A 27,627-nucleotide genomic window follows, 5' to 3' on the forward strand; every position below is an offset into this window, starting at 1 on the left:
GTAATGCTGCCTAGAATAATGTCATTGTACCTTAGCTTTCTGTGCTCAGAAAAAAAAATCCAACAGAAATTCCTGTAAGTCCTGCTAGCAAATGAAGAGCAGCTTCCTGTAGGGGCGTTTAGGTTTTTTGATGACTAGCACACCTCAGGCCAACCTTTCTCATGGTTAAAAACTGTGATTTCACATTTCATGGAGCTGCATAATTGCCATCAAGTAAAAATCTCTGAGGGGATGGATGGTGGCTGGTGATTTATTTCACAGATTATGAATACAGTAAGATTGGAAAGGTGAGCAGGTACTGCAAATGCACCAGGACCCTTCAGCAGCTGTAATACGGGTCACAGCAGTGGTGGTAAACAGAGACTGGAAAGGGGCAACGCTTTTACCCTGAAGAAAACCTGGTGCTTCTGATGTCAGGAATGTGAAACGTGTGCCACTGCATGGTGAAAAATTGTAGGTTTGTATGAAAACGTATGTGGTCTTTATCTTAAACCCTGAGTCCATCAAAGAGGAGGGGGGAAGATGTTTCTCTCTCATCCTTTTCCACTCCTTCCACAAATCAAATTCAAAGGGAATTGCCACTCGGTAGTTTAGATAAATGCACTCCTGCTGGATTCAGTGACCCTGCAGCAGTTTACCCTAAAAAAGGAGTACTAAAAAATCTCTTTTTGACTAAATATAAGCTGTTTACATGTTAAATCTGCAGGATTTTCCACATGAATTTATGTTACTTTTATTGTATGGATGTTTCTCTGGCCATATTAATCAGATACTGTTCTCACAGTGACAGGAAGGTTCCTGTTACACTTTTGTGTTGGATGTCAATACTTTTCTCAAAGTATTTTCTGACTCACTGTATTCATTATTCTTGCAAAGAAACAGTATGTTGCTTTGTTGTGAGTTAATGCCGTTCACCTTTGTATGGGAGTAAGAAAAGAGGAATGGTTCTCGGCTGGGTGTTTAACTAATGATTTTCAAATCTTATGTAGGTGTTTCTACCTTTCAGTTAATCCATCAATCAAGTGCAAGCTAGCTTGGGCGTAATTTAAAGTATTGTCAGGACAATATTTCAGATTTTTTAAAATCCAAGCAATGTATTATTTCACTGCAGGTCTCCGCAGGTTCTTATGGAAACTGAAAATATGTATCCCTGAAGACATCTCTGGTGGCATCTATAGTAAAAGCACAATAAACCTTTAAAGAACCACAATTTTTAATTCATGTTAAAAAAAAAAACTGTTGGGATGATAGGAGGGACACATTGCCTGTGCCGCCTTACTGTGCCATCAGTAGATTTCTTAGAGCATTGAGAATGCGGGGCTGGTTAGCTTCAGCTAAGAGCTTTGAGTGTCAAAATTCAGGTCTTGACCATAAACCTTCTGGTATGTATTTAAGGCAAGCCCTTCTCAGAATGCTTGAATACACTGGAGGGAGCATTGGAGACGGGTTGTTTATATCCCAGCTGGCAATTCTTATGTTGTTTTCTTTGATGGTTCCTCACCATGTGATTTACTTCTCAGCCCAGGATCTTCTAATGTGCTTATAGAATCTCATTTACACGGTGTAAAAGAGGAGGAAACAGGAACATAATTTAAGGCTTACAAACCCAAATGTGACACTAATGAAGAGAGGCACGAGGGCTGAAGCTCTGGGAAGAGCTTATCTGTGCTGAGGTCTCAGGAGTGGATGCTGAGCTGAAGGCCTGTACCCGCCACCGCCCGGGAGAGCAGGGGATGCTCACCATGTCTCCCGTGCTGCCCAGCACTCCGTTTGGTGGGGGACATGTTGCCCACTGAATTGTTCTCTGTCACGTTTTATTTGCTTGGTGAAGTATAGATTTGATTAGTCATTGGTTTGATACATTGCGTTATAAAAATACGCATCTTTAAATAAGAATGGTTTTGCAAAGATGAGATCATTTCCTCTTTGCTTATGTTGTCTTGCACTTTTTTTTTTCCCTCTGCACGTCTCTTTGGAGTCAGTGGGTCTGCTTGCGGAGTAAGGGTCTGTTAGACTAGATAAGGATAGTGGAATTCAGTCCCACTTGCAGGTACATTTATTATTGCACTAGAGTAAAGCTAGAAATGGAATACGGTTCCTCAGGGTTCAGTAGCTATGCCTAGTCTTTGTAAAATTATAAATAGCTCCTAATTAGATGAACGATAAATCAGGAAAATGATAAATACTTTCTAATAAGTCCTTTTCTCAGTGGGGGTTTACACAATAGGCTTAATTCTGAACATCTTAGGAATGTACAAAATCGTAATCAAAAGTGATGTATGTTTTTAAATCAAGAGTAAGCTGTGCGAATTACAGCTTACATTTGTTCATTGCAGTCATTGAATGAAGCAGAATAAAAAATAATAATTCTTGTTTCAATTTAATTTGTTCTGGCTACTTCAGGTTTCCCCCAGGGTGTATTTAGAAGAGGGAAGAGTCTGAAAATAATCTCCTGAATATTTTAAATATAATTCATTATGAAAGTTTATCCATGTGACACACTACATTCAGTAGTCTTGATGTAATAATTGTGTTGTTTGCAGCAAGAAAAAAAAAGTTTTTTGCATTCTAAGACAACATCACCTTTTTTTCTCCCCCCACCCCCCAAAACTTTCTGAGGATATTTAGAAGTAAATAAATTGATCAGCAAATGACTTTCAAGGTGTTTGATATAGCCTCAGCAAAATTATTTGACTCTGAGGTGGCTGTATAAAGTATGAGATAAACAAAATATTTCTTAATATAGAGTCAAGAAAGTGCAGCATTCAGCCTCTTTATTTTGTATTGGTTTTTCTTTCCTCTCTTATAGGACATTAATGTATGTATCCTTGAAAACTACCCTGAATGTTCCAATCCCAGGTTATTTTACATCATACCTTATTTCTGTGGACAGCATCCAAGATGCAGGTAAATATATACAAGGTATCCCAATTTGTTCAGCAATAGCTGTTGCCAACATTTTGTTAGAAAATGGTAATAAAGAGGCAACGATTACTTGAAGTGCAAGAGAAAAGCACTGTACGGTACAACACAAGTACATAGTAGCGCTGTATGTGGTAACTATGTGCCTGTATTTTGCAGCAAGGAGGGTAATGCAAATATAGTGCTATTGTTTTTTCTTGATCTAATACTTGGATATTTCATCAAATTTGGATGTATTTATGTGGATTTTTTTTCTGTGTTGCCAGGGGGAGAATGGCAATGACCGTATGTGCTCGCTACTCATTTTACCTGCACTGTAATTTTGTAATACATGTTTTAGCTCTGCTCAGATCCTCATATCAGGTCTATATATGAGGTATTGCAGGTTTATATGTCCATATAAGAAATAGTAATCAAGTTTAAAACTGTGTGAAGTGCAGCCTTCTGTTGCTGTAATTGAGCTAGCTCATTTTTAGTATGTCTATTTACACCATTCTCATATTGCTGTATTACTGATACTGCATAGTAAATTTTTCTGCAATAATATGCGAATAATTTAAAATACCTTCTTGTTTTCAAATACTTCTGTGTTGTTGGTCACAGCATGTTCTTTATTAGGTTTGTTCAACTTTAAGGCATTCTATTTATTTGTTCTTACCACTTCTCCATAGTGGAACAACTGCACATGTTTTCAAAAATTTCTTTCAAAAGCCATACTTTTTTGTAGCAGTAATAACAAGTGAAAATGTGTTCCTTGTTACATCTCAGTTTCGAAGTATCTTTGTTGTAAAATCCTGCTTTAATTGTTTGGCATAAGTGAAGCTATGATTAAGAAACAAAACAGATTCATGGCCTCATTTTCATTACACGTTTTTTTTCTTAATATATTTTGGCCTGATTTGCAAATGCTTACGGTTGCACATTTAACTTGTGTGCATGAGTAATCCCATTAGCCGCAGTCGCATACCTGAATAATTTCACAGCATATCTATGAGGTTCCCAAGCAGTATATTGCAGTACTGTTTTGTAGCTTGTTAAAGATCTGTCTCCTACCATGCCCTTGCACTTCCTTCAGCTACTTCTTAGTCTCACAAGGAGCTGCAAGAAGAAGGCTCATAGGAGTTGTTAGGACACTCTGCTCTTCCAGAAAAGCGTACAGAAAGTGGTAGGGAATGAAAAACCTGCTCCAAGTCTGCTCTAGTAGGAGTGTAAAGCAATGAGCTTTTCCACATGTCGTCAAAAGAACTTCTGACAAATGTTGCATAGCTTGCAATAGCTTAATGGGGTCAGAGAAGAGGTGTGATCTCCAGCCACGCTTAGGTATCATATGTGACGCAGATGTTCATCATACCAGCTGGACCCTGTGAAAGAGTTGATTTCCTTTAGTTTGGGATACTGGGTTTATACCCCTAATCAATATGAATGCTGACTGATGCTCCCAGGACATAACTGATATGAGTTAGTCTAAGGAATTTAGGATTCATATGCTTGTCTAACCAAATTGTGCTTCCAGGAAACTGTGAGAGAAGCATAAAGATGTACTGGTGTCCTGCCAGCTTCTCCCACTGGGGGAAAGGAGAGAATAACCTTTCTTCAAATTTCTTCAAAACCAGTATCAGTCAGAGCAAACAAATGTGAATCCTGTATCAGAGCCGCAGGGCCATCAGGGGTGATGGCAGGGAAAGGGAAGCTCACAGAGACTTCGGCAGAAGTTAGAATGAAGGACAAGATGGGAAACAGGCTGGTAGCCTCCTGTGGGGTATTCACTGGGTAACAGCAGACAGTGGTTGCTTGCAGTAGTTCTGATGTGGTTCAGGGACACCTCCACCCCTTAGAACCCTTCATCACCCAGGGCAGTTGTTCCTCTCATGAGACAAGTTGTGTTTCCCAGTTGAAATACAGGAGTTCACAAGTTTGAGCTTATAAATAGCTTGGCAAAAGACAACTTCAGAACAGACGGCTTCCACACAGTGATTAACCTGCTTTTAATGCAGTCATGTTGTTACATGCCAAACCAATCTAGGTGTTGTGCAGAAAAGCTCAGTAAGCCACTCAGGTTTGGTGGGGGCGGTTTCTGTCCTGTTGGAAGTATAGCACTGAATATTTGTTGATTCACTTGTCTGCTTGTATTGAATGTATGAAGTAAATGCATATTCAAACTTCTCTTTTTTTCCCTCTTCTCCCTCTCTCCTTCCATTAATTTCATACAGGGAGCCTGGTGAATGGGCCCTTGAAAGAGCAAAGCTGAACGTTAATGAAAATTTTCTGCTTGTGGGCATTCTGGAGGAGTTGGAGGATGTGCTGCTTTTATTAGAAAGATTCTTACCTCATTATTTCAAGGATGTGCTTAGCATCTACAAAAATCCAGGTAACTTTTTCCATTAAAAAGCTACTCTTACAGGAACTTTGGCAAAATCTGCACAGCCGCTGAAAGGTAGGTGTTTATGTCTTGTTTATTCAATGAAGATATTGATCTCCCTTTTAGGGAGCAGATTTGATTGATGGGGAAGGGTACATATTCTGTTTTTATTCTTAATGTTACCGCGTGGTTTTCATGCCTGGGCAAGCACTTCGTGTTCCGGTGATCTTGCCGCATGCCAGAAAGCTTCTTGTTTACCACTGGAGTGGCTTTTTCTTTTAGTGCTGTCGTAACTCAGCTCTCAAACAATACTGTCAAAATACTCTTCAAATGGTGTCAGCAATAAGTAAACCTTCAAGAAGTGGTTTGGGGAGCTGGACACTTTGGAGGTTCTCTAGTTCCAGGATATATATTTTCTCTCAACCTTGACTAAGATTTGAAATTAAATGAACCTTCCATTAAACTGAGTTTGGGTAAAGTACAAATAAGAACATGTATTTACAGCACTTTTAAGTACAAAGCATACTAAGGAAAAAGACTTAAGAGACTGCAGTAGAGAAATGAAAACAGAGAGCACTTAATCTACCCCTTAATTTGCACCCTACCATCAGTCTGAAAGGGTTCTCTCTTCTCTGCATCAGTCTATCCCTCCCAAACCCATTTATTGCTAACTTCTTTAGAAGGCAGCCTTGTGTCCTATGCCTAAACCAAGAAATACGATGCTTCTGTGGGGCTGTGCATGTCATTCTGGCAGAACTGATTTCCTGCTTACATTTGGCTGGGCCATCAACATCGTATGAACCAGGGAGGGATACAGCTTTCCTTCTTGCTTCGTGACCCACATTCATGTCAATGTGACTTGCCTACAGCCGGTGAAGTGTGTGTTTTCTACAAAGTGTGTATTAAAAACCCTTGGATCAAAGATTGCATTTTGTTTGTAGTGCAGCCGATGGCTGGCTTTTGACTGAGAGCATCTATCACACTAATCAGTCACTTCGGAGAAATTATGGGTTTCTGTCCGTAACTAGGAGTTATGGGTGACTGCACCAAACCCTGCTTCCAGGATTCATCTTTGAAAATTTTATATTTAGGAATTATGTTTACATTCCAGGGAAACTGTGGCATTCCTCCTCTGACATGACTTCACTGGGTCGTTATCTGCTATATCCAGCCATAGAGCTAATTTGCTCAATAACAGATGTAAGGAAAGCATGGTATGGTATTGACATGAGAGCAGTGCCCAGTTTAGAATCAGTTATTTCTCTTTTCTTTGTAAAGTAAAAAATGAGAGAACTTATGGTTGTGTTAGGTGGAAGTCTTCCTAAGAGTTTGCATAATTTAGTCTCCAAGATTTTCTCATGGAGATGTTAGATGAGAGGGAGGCAGGGTGTCAATAGAAGGATGCTGTCTTGGCAATGAGCAGACTTTTCTTTGGGAATTTATAGGACTTCCTCAGCTGTTCTGTGTACCATAGATTTTCACTTCTCTAACACTGGGGGAAGCTAACAAACAGCACGCAGCATCTCAATTTTCATCAAGGTTCCCTACAAATGGCCAGTTGTAAAATAAGCGATCTCCCAGAAGTGCCGCATAATCTTTCTCTTCTCTGTGTATATTCTAGTACCTGGGAGATTTGATCCCCTGTTTCAGGACAGTGGTTTCATCTTGGATTTCATATATAAAACTGGTCTTGTGTCATGTCTTTCCTTCAGTATTTCCCATGTGGGTTAAACTTCTGTTTTATTTTTCCCATTCAGTTATTGACAAGGAAGGGCAGAAAGGAAACAGTTTCCTTATGTTAACTCTCTTCTCCGCTTCTTCATACGTTTGGAGATTTTTCCAATCATAATTATTTTCAGGTTATTTCTGAGTTGGTGCTAATGCTTACAAAAACTTGACGGAATCAGCCAAAAAGAAGATAAAATCCAAGTACTGTGTAAGAAATCCTATATTGTTCTACTCAAGGCACCTTAGACCTGATCTGCAACACCCTCTGCTGTTGCATCATGAAGTACTGGGAAGAGGAGAGATTATTGTGCCCAGCTGCGTGGTGATCCCACAAAGCAGCAGATACTTGGGGACAAAACCGACCTTTTGTTGCAACTAATACTTGCAGATTAAATCTATACAATTTACAGTTTTGTCTGCTGACCCGCTGCTCCACTCGAGATACTCTTACAGCAGTCTTTCCTCTTTTTGTGTAAAGTAGATAAAGCTTTGCCAGAACTTATCTTTTGTCAGTTGAAGATACTGAGATGGGAAAAACACAGTGAAGGACTGTGTGCAGAAAGGTGATTTGCTTCCAGGTCAGTGAACTTCTGCACCAGGGTCCACTGCAATAAGCAATTCTGGATTAGCCACAGTTCACAAACTGTATTTATAGAGCTGCTTTGAAGCAGAAAGTAACTGAAGGCAATTTCCATCCACTGATGCTTTAGTGGATTACGTAGATGAGAAAGCAGAGTAGGAAACTGGTGATTGCTGTCCCACCAACCTCATAATCTAAACCAAATTAAAAGCACCTACATCTTGCTATAGGGAACAAACTGCTGGATGTTATTAAACCCATAAAATCACGTGCACATTTAAGATATGTCTGCAGGACTTTGGGAATAAACCCCTTCTTCTTCACAAAGTTGGGACCCTCCTCCTCCCTCATTACAGGTTCTTTGGGTGGTCACCAGATCACTACAGCTCCCATCCAATCAAACTTGTTATTATTGGGAGCTTTCTGTATAGGTCGATACTAACAGAAGTCAGAATATCTGGAAACTTTTTCTCATCTCTTTTTCTTTTAACCATGCAAGCCATATTCAAGCTTCTTTGTTTTTTCTATATCTGTAGTGAAATTTCTCACCTGACACAGCATGTAACAACATTTATTAAGGAAGACTTGCTCAGCGTCCTCCTAGCTGGAAAACAAAAGACTGTAGCCTTTTTACCTTCAAAAATACTTTGCTGCTACTGTTCTGAAGCAAAAAGACAGTAAAACTGTGGCTGTTTTGATCAGATAAATAGTGGGTGTTTACGTCAGAGAACAGAGAAATGTGAATACAGGTGTCTGTATATGTAAGGACACAGATAACTGCTTAATGCAATAGGACTTGAGTGCTTTTGTTGGTGATGCTACTGATTTGTTTTACATAAGCTGGCAGAAAGAAACTGTGAAGAAAAGGTAAAATATAAAAAAATTAAGAGAGTGAAATGCAGTTGACTTGTTCAGACATTATCACTAACAGCTGGGTTTTGAGATTTTTTAATATATTTTCCTTGCCAGCTGCTGTGTATTTGTTCCGTACTGGCTCTTTTTTTTTCTTTTTGGTAGTGTCACATTTTGAAATGCACCCAGTTTTCTCAAATTTTGTGAGTTTAAAAATGCTGATAGTTCTGTATGACAGGAAAGTTTAGTGTCAAAGGAGACTAGGAGGATAATTTTCTTCATTGCATTAACAAAAATGTTGCCTTCAGCTATTCCATATGCCAAATATTTTGACTTGTGCATTTTATAACAGTGAACAACAAAATGTGAAAGCTCTTTGTTGTTCTAAAGTTTTCATTGGAACCAATCTGGTTTTATCTCATAGAATACTTTAGAGCTACAGGCTTCCTGCTTTTCTCCTTTTCCACTCTCCCTTGAAAATAAGTATTTTCTCTAATGTTAATACCAAGTCAAGAATTGCAAAAGGACTCTTTTTCGATATCTGTCTTGTCCAAAGTGACAAACTGTTCCTGCCCTGACAGCTATAACTGCCTTTGACAAGGGATCAAAAGGAGTGGGGGTGGAGGGTGGCAGACAGATTATGGAATAGATAGATGGATTGATAGATGGGTAGAATATTTAAAAAAATAAAATAAAGTATTACTAGAATTCTTTGCTAACACATTAAAATTTGCTTGAAGTTTTGTCTCATTAGGTTTTTCCACAGCATTAAAGCAAATTGCAGAGCCCCAAGTTACCAACATTTTTAAGTATTCCTTAACTCTTTGAAAGGCCTGAAATAGTTATAGCATAACTTTACATGTAAAATCTCTCCTCCTTCTCAGGAGTACAACTGAAGGAAAAATAATTGGTCAGTCCTGTTCATTTTTCCTGGCTATAGCTCACTTCCGTAGCCTGGCTGGTAGCCAGAACACGGGGAATACTTACACAATTTCTTTTGAAATGGGCACGTGTGGGTTTTTTATCTTTGGTGGGTTTAAGAGGCAGAAAATGCACACTGTAAACAGCAAAACATAGAATTTTCTTCTGCCTTGTCAGCTTCTGTGGCATGGGGTAAAAGTTAACAGCATCTGGTGTAAAAGAATAAGTAATAAATTGTTTTTTATCACCTCAGAAATAGCCCATATCCTCTTGCCTTTCTGCAGGAGTTCATAAATTTTCTTGGCACCAGAAACCCTATAAAAACACTTCTTCCCAATACCAGGAAAAAAAAATATCTTTGTTTCCTGAAAGTTACATTTTGCGTCGATCTTACTCTAAAGCAAGAAGACTGACTTTAAGCTTTTCAAACAGTGAATTTTACTGAGTGCAATGAAACTACTCATGCTGTCAGCTGGAAGAAAATGTATTGTTCAGATAAACTGTAAAATGTGCTTTTTCTGAAAATGCAACAAAAATGTGATTCTCCTTAGGAATCATGTTTACAGGGAATATTTTATACTGTAGTAGTAATATTATCCCGGGTAATATAAACCTGCTGATTTTTTAAATCCATTCTATTCATGAATGCTAGCGACACAGTCTTGACATTTTCTATTTATAAGCTTTCCCTTCTCTTTAAACCCAGTAAGGAGGGAGGTGCTGCCGTTTGTCCTTACTGCAAGGCTGAGGTCCTGTGAGGCAGATGATGAAGCCTTTTTTGGTAGAGTTAGGAAAATGGTGGGATCAGCCGCAGAAGTCTGTGCACCGTGCTGCAGACCACTCCTGTGCCGGGGCAGCGCTGACAGTGGGGCATGCCTACACATCGTTCCTGTGCTAGAAGTGGAGAAAAGCACTTTCCCCCTCCATGTCAAAATAAAACTCTTTGCAAGTGGATAAGGCTAAGAGGGGCTTTCCTTTCTTTCTTTTCTTTTCTCTTCCAGGCCATCACTTTGTTAGCAGTGCTCCCTATAGTCTGATACCTTTAGTAACAAGTTCTTGTGGCAGCTTTTCTGCCAACCCTGTTCTTGGGCTGCTCTGGCAAGATGTGGATGCTGTGCATTTGGAAATGTTCAAGAACTGAGGGTCATTGCTGGAAAAGTTGCTGTGGTATGAAGAAAGCAAAGGGAGGGCTGGAAGATCCCACTGCCCTTTTTTTCCATCTGAGAAACTGGAATAGAGGATATCTTTGCAGGCACAACCTCCAAGAGCAAAAACTCTGGGTAGGAAATTTTGAAAGAAGTCTGATCGAAGGAGGCAGTGCATTTTGTGCAGTGTCCTTAAATCATGATCATCTTATATTCTGCCTTTGTTCAGCACAAAATGAAAGGAATGAAAAAAAACAGGGTGAGTGATCTGCAGCTTCTAATACTCTGCCTGCTTCTCGTGAGCTGTACTTCCTGGAGAGAGTTGGGACTGGTATGTGGAAAGGGAATATATTGGCTCATCTCTTGTGCACAAATGAACAACCCTTCTCTGTCCTACAAGCATCTGTATTCTTGATGCGCAAATAAAAGCTGCTTGGATTAGACTCTGTTCAAATGCTGAGATTTTTGTTTTGCATCACTTCTTTGCATCTGCTACTTGCTTAAAACAGAAATTGGGAAAACTTTGACCATGTTCAAATGCTCAAAAACTTTGGAGACTCCAAATATGCAGTCTTTTCTTTTGCCTCACGCTGTAAAACAGCTATGTGCTTTCCCTAAATAATACTCTCAAGAGGAATCACTGTGTGAAAGTTTTCTACAGAAGAGGAAAATACTAAATTTTGTGTGGAGTTAAAACGTGAGGTTGGACTTAAATGTGTGACTTAAAAATTTTTGTCCAGAAGGTGGTGTAATCTCCCTGTTTGTTCAGGACCTTCAGGGGACTTGAACATCATGCCGGTGGTAATAGCACATGTGAATTTACATTCTGCCTGGGTGGCGTTCTCTTTTTTTTATCACCCAACATCCGGTTCTGAAACTAGAAAATAAAAATAGGAAATGTGAACAAACCATTCCTTTCTTCTCCCTCTGAAGTCTGAACTTTCAAAACTACATAGAACACTCTAAAACAATGTGTATGTTAAAGCAGGCGGTTCAAGCTCTATAAAGAGTGCTTAATTGCATTTTTCTTTCTTGTAAAACAAATTCCCAGTTCTCTGTGTGCAAGAGAGGCAGGGAAGGAGGAAAAGTCACAGTGCATATCCCCAAGGATGTTTGTTCCCAGTTAGGTTGATAGCATCTAGGACATTCTGCACAACTAACCTGCTCTTTGGTTTCTTTTGTAAACCTGAATGTAGTATCAAAAGTTGTAGATAAATTATTTAGCTCGTTAGCCATGAAAATACAAGGTTTGGAGAGCAGGGTCCAAAACAGACTGCCTGATCTGGGATGCCTTGAAGTTAGTGGATGCACCAGTCAGTGATAAGCACAAACAGTGGAAATATCCTTTCTTTTCCCAATTCCATAAAAGGAAAATATGATGTTTTCTATCTTTCAGAGGTTTCAAATCCCATTGTGAATAAAGTAAACAGTTTTAAGAATAGGAGCTCTTGCAAGGATTTGAGCACTTCTGGCTTTCTAATGACTGTGTTTTTCAAAAGATCCATTTTGGAAGATTTGTTTCAGAAGCTAAACTTCTCTGTGGCAAGTTCTGCAGCAAAGATTGGCAGCTTATAATAGCTGTGGTTCTTGTCCTGCTTAGGAGGGTGAAGCCACTCCAGGCTATGTGTGTGTTGCATGAGAGGCGTAACTGTGGCACCGAAAGACTCATCCAAGATAGTATCAGTGTCATTGCTAAAATACGAGCAACAGTAAAGGTGCGGCAAGAGTTTGGCATGGCTTTCCAGGCCCACATGGAGCTTGTGTGCATCCAGGCTCAACTCCACCATATTTACTGTTCCCTGCTAGTGTATAGTTGTTAGCTTGGAGTTAGTTCATATGTGCATGGTAATGCAGCAGAGCATTTGCCTATAAATACATCGTGGCCCAAAATGAATGGTACATTTTGAGACAAAAAGTGAGTTAGCTGACAGCCCGACATGACAGTGACGCTCACTGCAGATACATCTGCTCCCTGAGCTTACAGTGCAGGGAAGTACAATTTACAGGGCCATCTGCCAAACATACTACTGTGGCTCTGCTTTCTCCTAGAGTCCAGAGGAGTGGCTGACTTTGTAAGTACGGCAGCACCAACTTAAATCAGGTGAGAAACGGACATATTTCATATCGACAGGTTGGGATGGTGGGCATGGTTCATGAACTGGAGGAATGAGGAGGGCTGGTATTGATCCACAGTACCCCTGCCAAGGGCTTCTGGCATTGGAGGAGGTTGGCCTCCTTCCAGGTCTCACCACTGAATACAGCATAGAATGATATGGTTTCTCTGCTTGCCAGTTGCCATGCAAATTTTTGAGTCCTTATTTTAGGCTTAGATTTTCACAGGAGTTGAATTTGTAAAGGCTCTGCTCAGAATGAGCTGTAGTGGAAGGTGAAGGCCATGTTCCCTTAAATCATCCTTTGAAAAACCTAGATGAAATGTTTCTCTTCTACTGAAGCTTCTGGACACATGAGCTCGTAGACTGGCTCTGACAGCCGACAATGTAGTGTAGAGATAGGCCAGTAAGACAGACTTACTGAATCTTCCCTTTCTTTGTGCTATAATACATGTTGTATGTATAGAGCTTGTGCTCTGCAGTCTGCTACCTTTTTCCTATTCCTCTTCACCACCTTTTTCTCATTGCTCTTTCCCGTCAGCTGGCAGGGTCTTTACCTGAAGCCAAGCACGCTTTTTTACATGCTCTTGTCTGAGCTGCTCCGTCATAAGCAGTTTCCCCTCTCTGAACTTCCGACATAATGCATTTATACCTGTAGGGTTATGAAGGCTGAGACCACCTACGGCATCATCTTCATCTTGTAGTTCAATTCCAAAAGACTTCAGCCTCCAGATTTTACATTTCATCCCACATCTTCATGATGCTTGCATTGTTTCAATTTCCTTGTATTAGATCTATTGATGGGCAGTCTGGTTTTGGACTAAACCACACAGATGTAATTTCATACTTCGTTGCTGTAAAAACAAAACTTATTTGTGGTCTAAATCCCAAGAGGCCAGTCAGCCAAACCCTTGCATCCCACATATCTAGAGTTCATCTGGATCTTTCTTTGTGTCAGGGTATCATTTTGAAGGGTTGGTGCTGGTATCTTTCAAGCAAATGTTATGTTTATCTAATGAGCATATCAGTCATTAAAGGTGTTATGGTTTATAACAGTGCTGCTGCTGTTCATCTGGGGTTGATTCCCTGATGCATCTTTTTAATGTTTCCTGTTCCTAGTATGACAAAATAAAAAACGCATGGACAAGCAGCTTTGCTAAAGGTCTAGCACAGAGGGAAAGCTGCATTCAGATACAGCATTAGTTGTATCTCGTAAATAATCCAGGGTCACTGATGACAAAACACCACAAACATTTTAATGACAGACAATTAAAGCTTGCAATGACAGTTCATTCCTTCTTGACCAACTTATTAAATAAAATCATAATGCTATTTTAATCAGTATCATTCCGGCTAAACCTCTGTTAACTGCTTCTGCTTTAAAAATAGCATTTCAATAAAAATTATAACAGATTATGCAAACTGCTTCTTTGACCTCTGTTCAGGCAACAGAAGGCATAGAGGAGGAGGCAGACAGCCATTAAATCCCAGGTAATAAGCCTACTTCTGTTCCCAGCTGCAGTTCCAGTACATTTGCACAGGTCTTCATTTCACCTACATGGAAACTAGCAAGTTGCACAAGGTGTCTGAGGCTGGAATCTGAAAAAATTTTGTCAATCATGGGACCAAAGCAACTGAGAATTTAGCTCGATTATCATTGTGTCCCACAGTCTGTTTTCAGGGTTAGTGTTTGGGCAAAAGCATCTTTTAACTGAAAACTGAGCACATTTGGCATTGAAGACACAGGAGCAGTGTGAAGCAGATCACAGAGCTGACTATTCACTTTGCTTTTAGGAGCATAATAATATTTTCAGTCTTCAGAGAAAGCTATTGTATCTTTCCCTCAGACAAATTGTTAAGTCCTGCCCATTGTATCAGTGATAGAATAGGCTACAGGTCAAACTGATTATTCTTATCCCTGAGGCATCTTGCAAGAGCAATGCGAGTACTGTGAGACAGTATCTTTGATGGTTCAGAAATGTTTTGAAAAATATTCAAGTTAAAGTAACTACAGAAAAGAGATGGAATTATAAAACCACTTTTACCTGTAATTTTTTGTACACTAGAGACAAGCAGCCATTCCTAAGGAACTACTTGGGGGTTCACATAAACATTGCAATTTAAAATCAAGTTTTTACAGTGATACAAGTGAGCTGCTGTAAAATAATTAAATGCTGTAATAATTAAAATGAGGAAAACATGAAAGAGCATAAATTCTGACAAGTTAGGTGTGAAATTATAACAAGGCACTTTCTGGCATTCAGCTTGCTGAAGGCATTAAAGCTAATACCAAAAGGTTTTTTTCAACCACATCAGAACTTGGTGGCCCACCAGAGAGCTGGAAAGAGGGAGACAGTAGGTAGCTGGGAGGAGTGACAGGGAAGCGTCCCCAGGGAAGCGACATACCCAGAGTACCTCTGTAAAGAGGCCAGTTTCTCCCAGAGAGCACAGTGCGTTGCACTCCAGGTCATCTTAAGACCACTAGTATTACTATTAGAAAAGAAGGGAAGGTATTACTAGAATAAATTCCAGCAAAGTGCAAAAGTTGGCCCTTGATTACGAAGTTATAAGAATTAAAATGAAGGAAATATATTAGCAATGTAGCTCTCAGCTGCTACACAGGAGTCCTTTTGGTATGTCTCCCAGCCATCACTCCTGAGGGGGTAATGTGCTCACTTGAGCATAGCTTCACACCATGCCTGTGCTCCTTCCTCCGAGCCCATTTGCTTTACCTGCCTTGGAGGCAGTTTGTGGTGCTGAAGAGCCAACCCCTCGCTCTTCCAAGAGTGAGTCTTTCTTGGAGTTTATGCTCCCTACCTCCTTTCCCATTTGGAATTTCCCAGCCTTTTTGATCTGTCCCTCTTGAAAACTTGCTCTCCCAAGAAGCTACAGCAAGAGAAGAGGGTTTTACTTAATATGGCTAGGAAGATTCCTTTTTTCTTCTTTTTCTCTGTTCTTGGAGTAGAATCACAGATTTACAGATGCAGTAAGAAACAGCATCCTCCCCTCTGCTGCTCATCTTCCCTGTCTCCTCCCTTTCTTCCAAATTGCATTCCCATTGTGTTCCTTAATTAGTATCTTTCCAGTTACGCTGCTTTTTCGATCTCCAACATTTGCACAGTTGTTACTGTGCTTTGTAAATCTCACCTTTTGAGCTGACTCATTCTGAATAACTTCAGTTACTTGCAGATGCCATCTATAATACAGGTAACAGATTTTCTGTTAGGGTGGCATATTTTTCTCCTCAGCTGTCTTTACTCCTTGGCAGCATCAGGAGTTCTGCTGCCAGAGCTAGTACTCACCAAGGATCTCTTTACTGAAACTGCCAACTCTGCGGTGCGTCCTGTCATTCAGTCAGCAGCTATATTGGAAGAATGGAAGGCAGTTAACATGGCTTCAAGCTTTTAAAGGGTTCCAATGGTCACCTGGACAGCAACGGATGAAATAATCCAATTTCTGTACTGGTAGGGACTGTAATGAAGAATGGCATTAATGGACAGTTGGGAAAAGTCAGTATGGCGTTTTTAGAGCCCCACAAATCAACTAGTTCCTTGAAGGAGTTGACAGGTACAGGTGTGATTTTCAGCAGGATCTCTGTCCCAAAGCTCTTAAAAGGTGTCAGGCTATGAGAAAGAATGTTCTCCCACGGGATTAAATTGGTTAAGGAGGTAGGCATTAATTGTTCCATAGTCTTCCCTTACTTTAAACAAGGAGGGGAGTCCTGCTCGGGGCTGTGCTCCAGCCTGGGATAAATGTTCTTTTAAAAAGATGAGACTGAGGCGAGAGAGGTCACTGTCAGTATGGAATTACCGGTAAGCAACAAGAGCAACGCTGAAGTGTTTTAGTAATCGTAACAAAGCAGTGTATTAAAATTCAGCTTGTGTGCAGTTGATAAGGTCTGTCCTCAGCACTCAGGACTGCAGCCTGCTGATGCTCTGGGTCCTGGTCTGTGTCCAGGTCGGTAGGAAGGTGCACAGATTTGTCAGATGGGTGCGTATTTTTTTATGCACAGGGAAGCAGTCCTCCACAGAAGAAATTCTTATGTGAAGCTAGATCAAGCCATGGCTGTTTTTTCCAGATGGCAGAAAATGATGACGCAGGATAGAAAAGCTAAATCCCAGCTAAATCTCAAGAGCAGCTGAAGGAAAGACGTTCACGTTTGAGGTGCTGCCCTAGCTGCAAAGCGGGGAGCTCATACAGCTGTGGTTCTGATCTACATTAAATCGTAGGTGATTCAGGAGCATCAGTACGTACTTGCTTTTGCTCCAATTTATCCATTCTCTTTCAAGTCCACGTTCTGGGTAGGCAAAAGGCATCAAGGATGACAGTAAAGCCAAACAAAGTAATTTTCTGTAGAAAGACCAGGCCTCATTTGCCAGCTAGACTTACCAGAAAAAAGAATGAAACTGTTGAGTTGGTCTCTGGTTTTCTAGCAGTGAGCAGCAGCTGTTTTGGTAGCAGTAGCAGCAGCTCATATAACAAATGTTTCATGATGAATGCAAACAAAAGCCAGCCCTGAAATTCCAGCTCCGCTATGTACGCATAAAATATAAAACCAGTTCAAAATAACATAATACTCAACTTAAGGGATTTTTCTCCCCCTCTAAATAAATTCCATATGAGCATTAGTGTTTAGTCTGCTTGGTTCTCCGGGGCTCACCCAGAAAACATTTTTATTATACAGGCTGAGGGCAAAAAGTGAGCATAAAAACAGACCAAGAAAAAAATACTTTTAAAAGAAGTGCACGTGCAAAGAGGTGTGTGGTTTGGGGGAAGGTTTTGAGAATACCAAACATGCTTACTGGATTGAAATTACTGCTGATGTTTGTGAGTTGGCTGAATTCACTTGCCTCCAAAATAGGTCTTGGAGGAATTCTTCATGCACCTCCACGCAATTTGGTTTCTGGAGATGGCTTGTGGTTTTAAAGACATCTACATGTGAGAAGACTGTTATGCCCTCTAGCATGAATGGCTTTCCAGATAGCTAGTGGGAGGATTTCTGGGGAATGCAAGCTGCTGATGAGTGCATACTCAGGGGAAATGAGGGTATTGGAGAGAAAGGAAAATATAATAATTGGAGACTCAGGAGAAAAAGAGCTATCCAGGGGGCAGTGCCTTAAATTGTTATCTTCCTCCAGTTGTTCAAGTTAAACAAGTGAAGCAGGGAGCATTTACCCATCCCTCCCTGCTTTGCTGCTTGCTGAAAGTCTGGAGCAGCATCTGTTGCCTGCCCACACAAGCACTCCCACTCTGTTCTCAGGCCCTGAAATACTCTCTCTTCACAATCAATTTTCTTTCCCCATGGCTTTCTTAGACTCCTCTGGTCAGACTTCTCTGCAACTATGGGTTTAAACAGCTCTGTGCATCCACCATTGGAAGAAACTTTATTTCTTGTGTTCTACCAGATCAGCGATAAAACAATATACCCTATTCCTGTGCCTGTTGCAGTGTGATTCCATCTAATACTTTTTGTGTAGTGAAAATCTGAAACCAGGTAATTGTAGCAGTCTGTCTTCTTCCATAGTGTTTCTTTCAATTGAGTTTTGGTGGGTCTGTGAAGTGGTGTTCCTGTGTGATGCATTGCTGGCCTTAGGCTACGTGTGTGTACCTGTGAGGCGTTATGAGTATCATATCTTTGGTATTACCAAGCATGCAAATGCAGGGCTCAGAACAAAATCTGTATGCTCGTCTTGGTCTTTGCTCCTCTTGCTGCTTGTCTGCTTTGATGAATTACCAAACAAACAGCTACGCGATTTGATTTCTTGCTTTTTGTGGAGTGGAAGGGGTAAAAAGAGATGCATAAAGAGCACCGTTGAACCTAGCAAAAAAAAAAAAAAAAAAGAGGAGAGAGGGGCTGGGTTTTTCTGTTGTTTACTTGTTTCTAGCCACAAAGAAGCACAACACAAGTTACTGGGAGAGCCCAGTGCCTGGTTGTGTTGGGCCTGTGTTGAGGGAAGACGTGGAGCACGCTGGTGTCGCTGCAGCAGAGTATCTGGTGTGTGCCTGCCTTGCAAGAAGCACATGTGTGCACAGTCTGGCCCGAGCCCCCGGTGCTTTGCAGAGCTGCACTCTCAGGGCTTGCGGGATGTTAGGAAGTTTGGAGGTTTATGGCTTGGGCAAGAGCATGTGCTTTTTCTGTTACATAAAATGAGAGTGCAGGGTTAATGTGTGGCTGATATATAATATACATCTCCTGAAAGCTAGTGGAAATTGGATGTGACAGGAATGAGAGTGTAGCCAAAGCAAATTTATTTAAAATGTTGAATGAAAATATTCGTAGAAAACTCCATTTTAACCTAAATACCACTAAATATTTTGCTGGACGTTGAAGTCTTATTTTTATTTTTTAAGTTTTTTTCCGCTCTCCGCTGTCCCTGTAAGTGCTCTGCCAATTTCACAGTAGCTGTGACTGATCTTTGAAGGGTCTTCAGGCAGCTGACAAACCTGATTTACTTCACTGGGTATTGACACTACTTAATGTCAGATGCTTAAATTATGTACCAGGGAAACTGAACTCTCTGCATGATCAGTGAAGAGAAGTAAATGGCTGTTTATCTCTCTGGGGGATTGTTTGATGCCCTGAGTGGCTGCCTGGAGTTCAGCGGAGTATTTCTCACTCGTGCTCTGTACCAGTGTACAGTTGGGTAGAGACGGATGCTGCCAAGGAGCTGGTATGCAGTAATTGTTTGTAGGAGCAAGGATGAAGTATGCATATAAAACCAAAATTTATATCATGCCGCCTTAGTGCCCTCCTTGTCTATCCAACAGATAGATCTGTGCATCGAGTGCTATTTGAGCCAAGCTTTTGGTGGAATTTTGGGGGGCTTTTTTGTGGGCTTTGTTTGGAGCTTTTTTAGCACCCTTGGTAGTTTCTTCTCTTGCAGTGTTTCCGAGAGCAAAGTCTATGACCTAGTTCCCTGTGGGGCAGAGAAACGCAGAAGCCCAGGACTTCCTTGCCAAGAGCAAAGAAGACAAATGAAGAGGAAGATCTATTCTGGTAAACTCTGAAGAAACCTCTGTGTGGTGACCAAAGCAGCTGCTAGAACAGTGCTTAGCATGAATGAACTGCAGAAGGCAGGAAACCGGGAGAAGGAGTTGGATAGTAAAACTATGAAGGGTTCTTGAATAGGGTGAAGCATAGCAGGACCAGCTGGGGTGGGGATGATGGTCAAACCAACCTGCTCAGGTGTTCGGCAGCAAGGTAATTTCACCAGTTGCTTCCTCCATGTTCTCTCCAAGGTTTTTTGGATACAGCACATGAGATGCGTCTCTGGTCTTGCGCTGTCCGCAGCTTCTGTTGCAGTTGGAGGAGTCCTCAATCTGTTTTTCTGCACTGAATCCTAGTTCATAGGGACTAGCGTCTGTCCAGTTTCACCATAAAGGTATCAGGTAATAGAGTTTTCCACGTCTTCCTTAGGGTCATTATTTCAGGAATTGTTGATCTCTCAGGTGTGGAGGTTTTATTCCCCTCTAGATTCTTATCCTATCCGTTCCCATTCTTAATTTACTTAAGTGGTAAATTCAGTGGTAAATTTTGAGTGCTTGTGATGGCAATCAAAAGCCATTAAAAGACAGGGTATAATCTGGGAATCCTGGATGCCAAACAGCATTTTGAAGAGGTCATGATCTTCCCTGGTTACAGGTACTTGGTTTAGCCCATGATTTTGTGTGTTAAACCAATTGATTTTCTTCAATGGCCAGGTGAGGTGCTTAGTATGAAGGATGTACACTCATTTCGAGCACAATGAAACAGATTTCTCTTGTTAAGATTATTTTGTTTTGTTTGCAAATGACAAATTGTTCTTTCCAGTCAGCATTGTGAAAAAGGGTGAGATGAGTGCTGCTGGTGCCCAAGCCCTGGAAAGAAAGGCATTATCCTGATAGATGTGTATATATATATGCACACACACATATATAAAAACATCCTGATATACATATATATACGTCTTGATATACCAAGAACAGCAAGAAGGCACTGCAAGCCCTTTTTGTAGTCAACAGTTTTCACCTCTTATTAGCAGAAAATAACAGGGACAAATTGCAGCTTGTACAGCTTTGCTGGTTTGGTGCAGATATGCCAGTGCAGGTGGCTGATTGCAAGAAACCTCAGTCTGTCGTCTTATACTTCAGCAAACAGCTTACCAAAAATGTTAACCCAGTTCATCCAGAATTTTCACTAGCAGAAGAGCAGTGAAACTGCAAAGCACATTTATCTGTATAATGAAATTGAACATTTGCTTGGCATTGTCTTCTGCTGCTGGTAGAATATGGTCTGAGGTCCCTGGCAGGCTCCAATACTTTGCAAAACACATTATTTAGCCTATTTTAAGGGCAGACTCACCACTTAGCTAAAGGTTCTGCTTTGAATCGCTGAAAATTATTTTCCTTGGTGGATGTTTTTGCAAGCTACTTGTAGAAATCAATGGTTTGAGCTCCTGCTTAATTCAGCTATTCAGTTCACAGGCTGCTTCTGTTATCCTTCCAGACCACATCTTGGTGTACATCCCACTTGTGCTACAGGTTTTGTTTTTAACAGAAATAGAAAGTTAGCGCATAGACACTTTGTATCTCATGTGCAGCAAGGGAAATTCTCCAAGTCCCAACACATCTTTTCATATTGTATACACATGTGTGAATAATTTTGTGAAGAAATGGCACATGATACATTGGTATATTTTATTAGCAATTGGCAATGCCAGACCAACATTTTGATTTCAAAGTGATGGCAGAACTTACACAGATTGCCACTGAAATCAAAGGACAAATCTAGCACCACATCCCTGTTTCTAAGTCTTAGCAGACAGACTGGTTAATTGAAGGAAAAAGAGATACAACAAAAGTATTTTGATAAACAGATGTCACCCACTTTAAAGTGTGGAATCTCAGTTTAATCTTTCCCATGCTACATAAATAGTCCCTTCACTTCCTTCAGCCTTGTGGTTTTTCATCCTGCTGTTATTCAGACCAAATGAAGAAAAAAGAAAAAAAAAAAAAAAGTAGTTATATTTATGAGGATTCTATATTTGCTCAGTTTAAAGGTTTTCATTTCTTCAATAAATGCTCTGGGAATATGCCAGAAATGCTGTCAACCACTGTGGCAAGCAGATGGATGAAGTTTCAGCTGAATGTGAGGTGCCCAGGTTACCGTGTTTAGAAACTGTTGACTGTAGTCACTGGCCACATCAGAGTAGCCTGTGAGGAATGTATTTTTAAAGAGCTTGGAGTCAGAATTTCATATCTCTAGTACCCACAGTTTTACATGAGAACTTGGACTCCATCTAGATCTGTATATTTAGCACTAAGACAAAACCTGATTGCATGCATTGGTCTCCCAGCGAGTGCTGAGCCTAGGTCAGAACATGCACCTTAGGGCTCTTCTGCCATGGGTAAGTCCATATACACATCCAGCGCGATAGGTGTCCCTTCTACATATGCCAGGCCTCCCAGAGATTAATTTTTCATTTTTTGGACAGGCCTTTACAAAGCTCCCTTGATTATTTTTTTTGCATTGTTTTCTGTTACTGTGGAAACCCTGAATATGTACCATTCTCTCAGATAGCTTCTTCATCATGTTTTTAATCATGTTTTCCACAGAATTTTATTAAAATATTCTGGGTTTTTTAGAAAAAATAATATATTCAGTGGTGTCTGCAGATTTTAAAAAGCCGATCATTTATGGTTTCAGGATTTCTTTGAACCATTAGGCAGGAGTGAAATTTAGGCATATATTCTTCTGGTAAACTTAGCAAATGGAATAGTATTTCATAGATTCAGAATCAGGTTTGTTGTTTTGAGGAATATCTGTTGAAATTGGGCACTGAAATGTTAACTCTTGGTTCTTAATGGTATTTTCTGTGTTACGTTACCAGGTAAGTTAAATTTACTTATAGGTTTCCCTCTTGCTTTTAGAATTAGACTGTAAAGTTGAAAAAAAGTCTTGCGCTGAATTGCCTTTTTTGTTAAAGTAAAAGAAACAGTCTCAGTGTGTGCTTTGACACAAGCAACAGTTCAAATCTGTGGTAAAGGCACATAGGTTGTCATTTACTTCTGATTCTTAAATATTAAAAAAGTTAAAATTAGTTACATTGTATGGCTTTTTAACCACAAATTACAGCATTTTCCATTAATTGTTTGCAGCTCTAATCATACCATCTCAAAAAGCATCTGACGGAATTAGAAAAAGTGCGAAGCTGGGGTCAGCCCACCACAACAGGGTTTCTCTCTTTATCTTGATGAAATTCAGTGTTGCATGTTTTCTGAATAATGTCAGGGGCCTTTCTTTTGCCACTCCTGAAGATCACAATGTAAAAAATCATAATGTTCTTCAACAAAAGCCTGTTTTTTTGCAGGTTTAGTGCTCATTTTAATATCCTCACTTCCTCCCAAAATTTGTTTTCTTGGAGAGCTCTTCCTAATTGCTATCGCATCCTTCCAGGTTTCTATCCCATTTTATCCTTCTTCAGAGGTATTAATGTTGATGTATGCCCATAAATACTGAAATGGAAAGAGGGAGGGGTTTGTGCGGTATAACCTGGAAGCATGATAGTCATTATGCTAGGGCTAGTATTGTCATTAAATCAAAACAATGCAGTTATCCTGGAAGCTTTGATACTAGCCAGTCTCTCTAACACTGGAATGAAACTACTAATTGAAACACTGCAGACATAAGACAATTTGCAGGACTAAGTGCAGGAGCAGTGGCTTTTTATACCCTGTAAATCTCCCATTCTGATCCAAGGGTGTTTTCACAGTACTCAGCTAATTCCTTTAATGTGCAATAGAGTTAAGGCTACTAAGAATATACTTCCTGTAAACAAGGTGATAGATGGCAGAACGATGTGCCTACATATCTCTTCCCTGTCAGCACAGTAATACTAAATGTGAGTTGAGTTAAAAAGGATCATTGACCAAACTCTTGTTTCCTCAATGGATTGCTTTTGGTGCTGACACACGAGCAAGAACGGTCAAGGTGTGCTGGAGCTGATCACAGAAGTCACTGAAGGCAGGTGAGGGAGGCTGGCTGCTGCTGGCTGGTGCAGATGCATGGGGTGCATTGGGAGGTCGTCTTCTGCAAAGATCTTGGTCTCATAAGTATGTGTCAGAAATGACATTTCCCCCTTGATTCAGGAGGAAAATCTGTTGCCCGGAATACAAAGCAAGTACGTGCATGTGTAAATTTCAATGGTGTTTGAACAGCATCTAAGCACCAAAAAATGTCCTGTACTCACTTATATTAACCTAAGCAGATTAAGATCACACTTCTCCTTGAATTGGGGCCTGCTTCTGAAAACTGTCAGGCATAAAAATAATTGCTGTGGGAAGCCTCCTGCCACAGCTCACTGAGACACAATCTTGTGACACAGCCTCTGAGGCAGTTCACCTCACCCAGGCACTTCAGTGCTCGGAGTCAAACAGGTCACGCCAGACCCAGGGATTTTCTTCTACCTTTTCAAGTCCTTTTCATCCCTTGCCTGTGCTGCTGCAGTGCTGAGGTTGGACGAAGAGCCACTGCATCTCTGTATAACCTCTGCAACAGCATCTGCCTCTGAGGTTGCAGGGAGGCGCACAACCTCTCGAATTGCAGTGAACCCCACGTGTCCCAAGCTCCCCATCGCAAACCAGGGCTGCAGGCTCTGCTACAGCGACACCAAAAAGCCCAGGTGTGAATCCACCTTGGCTTGGGTTTAATGACTCTGTGGAAATGCAGCAGGAACCTCGGTCACTGTGAAGTCCTGAGAGAGCTAGATGTTTGACTTACCTATCTGTGGGACTCTTCAAGGTCTGCTTAGGTGCATAGAAATGTCTGCCTTTTTGTGAGTGAAGACGCTCACCCTTCACATGAGCTTGTTAATGCAGGCATGGAAGGGTTGCCTGGGCCTTCCTGGAAGGAGGAAAGACACTTTCTTGTTTCTGTTTCATAGTAACTTTGAGAGGCATGAAGACCCTGGCCGCCTTAGGGCTTAGCCCTGTTGAGACATTATACTTTGTCTTCCAGCATGAGCAGTAGAGAATCAAGACATTCCCTCTCCAGGAAAAGCATGGGGTGAGAATTGCATTAGCCACACTAGAAGATTACTCTCCTCTCCCAGGACTTCCAGTTAATATAATTGCCCTTCTTTTTAGTTTTTTCTCTTGCTGAAACAAGCCTGCCTGTGTTAAACAACAGACCCTTTTCCTCGGTTTTGGCCAGAGGAGGAGGCCTTTGTCCCAATAGCCTGGCAGCTGGCCAAGGCAGTCGGGCTGTGGGCCAGGAGGGGGTGAACTTGAAAGGAACAGTGTGTTGTTTCTGCTCTGGTAGCATTCTTCCTTCTTCACCAGTGCCTCAGCCCCTGGCCGCCTTCAGTCGCTCATTATACACAAAAGAACCTAAGGGCAAAAAGAGAGAATTTTCTCTGGACTGCCTGTAACTTGCAATAATAAGAAATAAAGCCATTTCAAGGCTTTCAGTTGTCTCTGTGCAGACGGAGCTGGGAGAAAATCTTAGAACTGGCAAACTTTCTCACAAGGGAGAAGAGAACTTACAGGGGTTTTTTTCCTCCATTTTAATAGCAGCTTTTGTACAGTAATGTACATCATCCTGTCTACTGGAAGTGGTTTGTACCAGAACTGGTTTTACCTTGGCAGCGTATAAATTTTGTTATTGGCCGTTACTTTAGTCCTAGTTAGTATTTTTGCTTTTGTTTCTCATTTCAGTAGTTATTCTTATATAAAGCAGTAAGCAGTCATACGCATGCTCTAGGAAGACAGGAAGAGACAGCGCTTGGGGTTAATAATTATTTAAGGCTGTGTTCTCAAATTTCTTTTGAAAAAATGTAGTGTTACTTCACATTCCTGCAGGGACCGATACTGCAGAGTGGTGACCACTAGTTTGGAACAGCCAACAACTGGGAAAGGTAGCAAACTAGGTGTTCAGACATCTTCCAAAAATGACATTCACACTGAGGTACCGCAAAGACACTGACAAAAAGGTTTTCACAAGTGGAGCTTCCGACTTGGAAGCTGACACATGCAAGACATTTGGAACTTCATCTATGAAAGACTTGGATGGATCATTGTGTCATTCAACTTGGCTCCTTGTGTGCTACAGGCACCACACAGTTTCTCTTACTTCTGCACAGACATCAGTAACTGGAGTTGGTTAAATTATCCAGTGTTGATGCAGAACTATCAAGTGATAGCAAATCAACTCTTCTTTTTTTTGTCTTTTGTCTTTTGTTTTGTTCTAGTGATTAGTCACCTTCACCACTTTAAAAAGCTGTGCCTTACTTGCAGTCCGCGTTTCTCTGGTTTCTGCTTCCAACCCTTCAGCATCCATAGTTGTCTCACCATGAAAATATGCAGATTCTGTAAATAAGTCACCTCTCAATCTTCTTTTTTTTTTTTGTAAGCTGACCAAAATGAACTTATCATCTTTCTCTGAAGTGTCCCTTCCAACCCCAGTGTTCATTCTGAGGCTGTTTTCATACCCTGTCTAATTTAGGATGTGGTTACAAAACTGGATACTCTGTGCCAGTGTTGCACTCATCAGTACTATATATGGAAATAAAGACACCTCCACCTCGCTCCATCCCTCTTACACATCTGAAGAATGCTTTTTCCATCGCTTCCTTTCTGTGGACAAAAATCATAAACAGCAGTCTCCTGTGATTCAAAACACAAAGCAAGATGCCTGCTCTAGGTTCTCAAGTCCCTGGCTGTATCTCTGCAGATTTTCCGCGTAACATACCTGTGGTGAAGCTTTTCCTGCTCGTGAGCATGGCTGAAATTTGTCTCAATCACTGCAACTTTATCTTCTCTCTGTAAAAAAGTAATAATGCTAGTATCTGCGTAACCTACTATGCAACACTGTTCACAAGCAATGTGTAAGAACCTGTTTTTGAAGTCAGATCCAGATTTGACTGGATCTGTTCAATAATACTTGTACAGCTATAAAAGATACATTAGAAATTGCATACAAACTGCGACCATAGTAATTCTTTCGGCAACTCAAACTAGACAATCCTGGCATTTCCTCTGCAGATAACTTTGGTTTTGGCACCTCCAACTCTGTCTAGTTCAACTTAGAAGTTGCTTAACAGCAATAAAAGTACCTGACCACATTTTCATAAGAATCTGCCTTTTCGCTCTACCAATGTGGGTTAATTTTCAGCTTTTGTTTTTTTCCTTCTGTGTTAGCTTACCTTAGCTGGGAATGCAACATTAAAGTACACCAAGGAGTCTCTTAGAAGATCCTGTTGAGATTTGCTACTTGACCACATGTAAGATATAGCATGTTTCCAGACTGAGGCAGCAGCAGAGGCAGTGTGTGGGACAGGAGGGTTGGCTGAGGTATCCCTTGCAGCTGGAAATCCACGTTGTTGGATCCACAGCTCGGAACTGGTAGGAGCAAAGGCATAACACTGTGAAGTTTCCAAGAGGAGAGCTGGACATTTAATGATAAATACTTACCGGCTGGAGAAGAGACCTCAGAGAGTGGTAGATGTTTACAGAGTATGGAGAAAGTTATATATTTGCTTTGCTGAGTGTGTTGTAAGGCAAGTGTTTCATAATAGTGATATAATTCCTTTAATAGCTGGAGTAGTATTTCAGAGCTCTATTGAACGCGTATCACTGTTACGTTGTCCAGCTGACAGCCAGACCAGTGCAGTGTTGACCTCTGCAATATATTCCCAAAATATGTTACTTTCATACTGTAGGAAGATGTTTATTTTCAGCCTTATTGGCCCAAAGTACTTCTAACATGAGTACTTTGTGTGCCACAGACCTAATATTATTCTTTTTTTTTTCTTTCATGTTTCTTCCTTGTTCTGGTTTTGTGCCATACCTCCTTGGTGTTTACATCCTTGAGCATTAGTAGTTGTTTGATGATGTGTTTTTCAGATTATCTCTGTGAGATCTTCCTGTCTAATCTCTGTTTTGGCATCCCTTCATTTTTCTCTGCCAGGTTATCATTCTTTGAGCTCCCTGCATTTTGTCCATGTTAATGTTAATAATGGAATTATATGAGGT

The 27,627-nt window shown here is 40.7% G+C and overlaps 1 protein-coding gene across 1 annotated transcript in view; it reads left to right on the forward strand.

The window, feature by feature from the left end:
- UST (uronyl 2-sulfotransferase) overlaps positions 1-27,627 on the forward strand; it is a 166,402-nt gene that overhangs the window by 128,927 nt on the left and 9,848 nt on the right. The window contains exons 6-7 of the mRNA XM_056344173.1: positions 2,810-2,907; positions 5,133-5,290. Of these exons, the coding sequence (XP_056200148.1) occupies positions 2,810-2,907; positions 5,133-5,290 (256 nt within the window). The remainder of the gene's footprint in view (positions 1-2,809; positions 2,908-5,132; positions 5,291-27,627) is intronic.

Source organism: Falco biarmicus, chromosome 6 (genome assembly GCF_023638135.1).
Source record: "Falco biarmicus isolate bFalBia1 chromosome 6, bFalBia1.pri, whole genome shotgun sequence".
In the NCBI taxonomy this organism is placed as follows: Eukaryota; Metazoa; Chordata; class Aves; order Falconiformes; family Falconidae; genus Falco; species Falco biarmicus.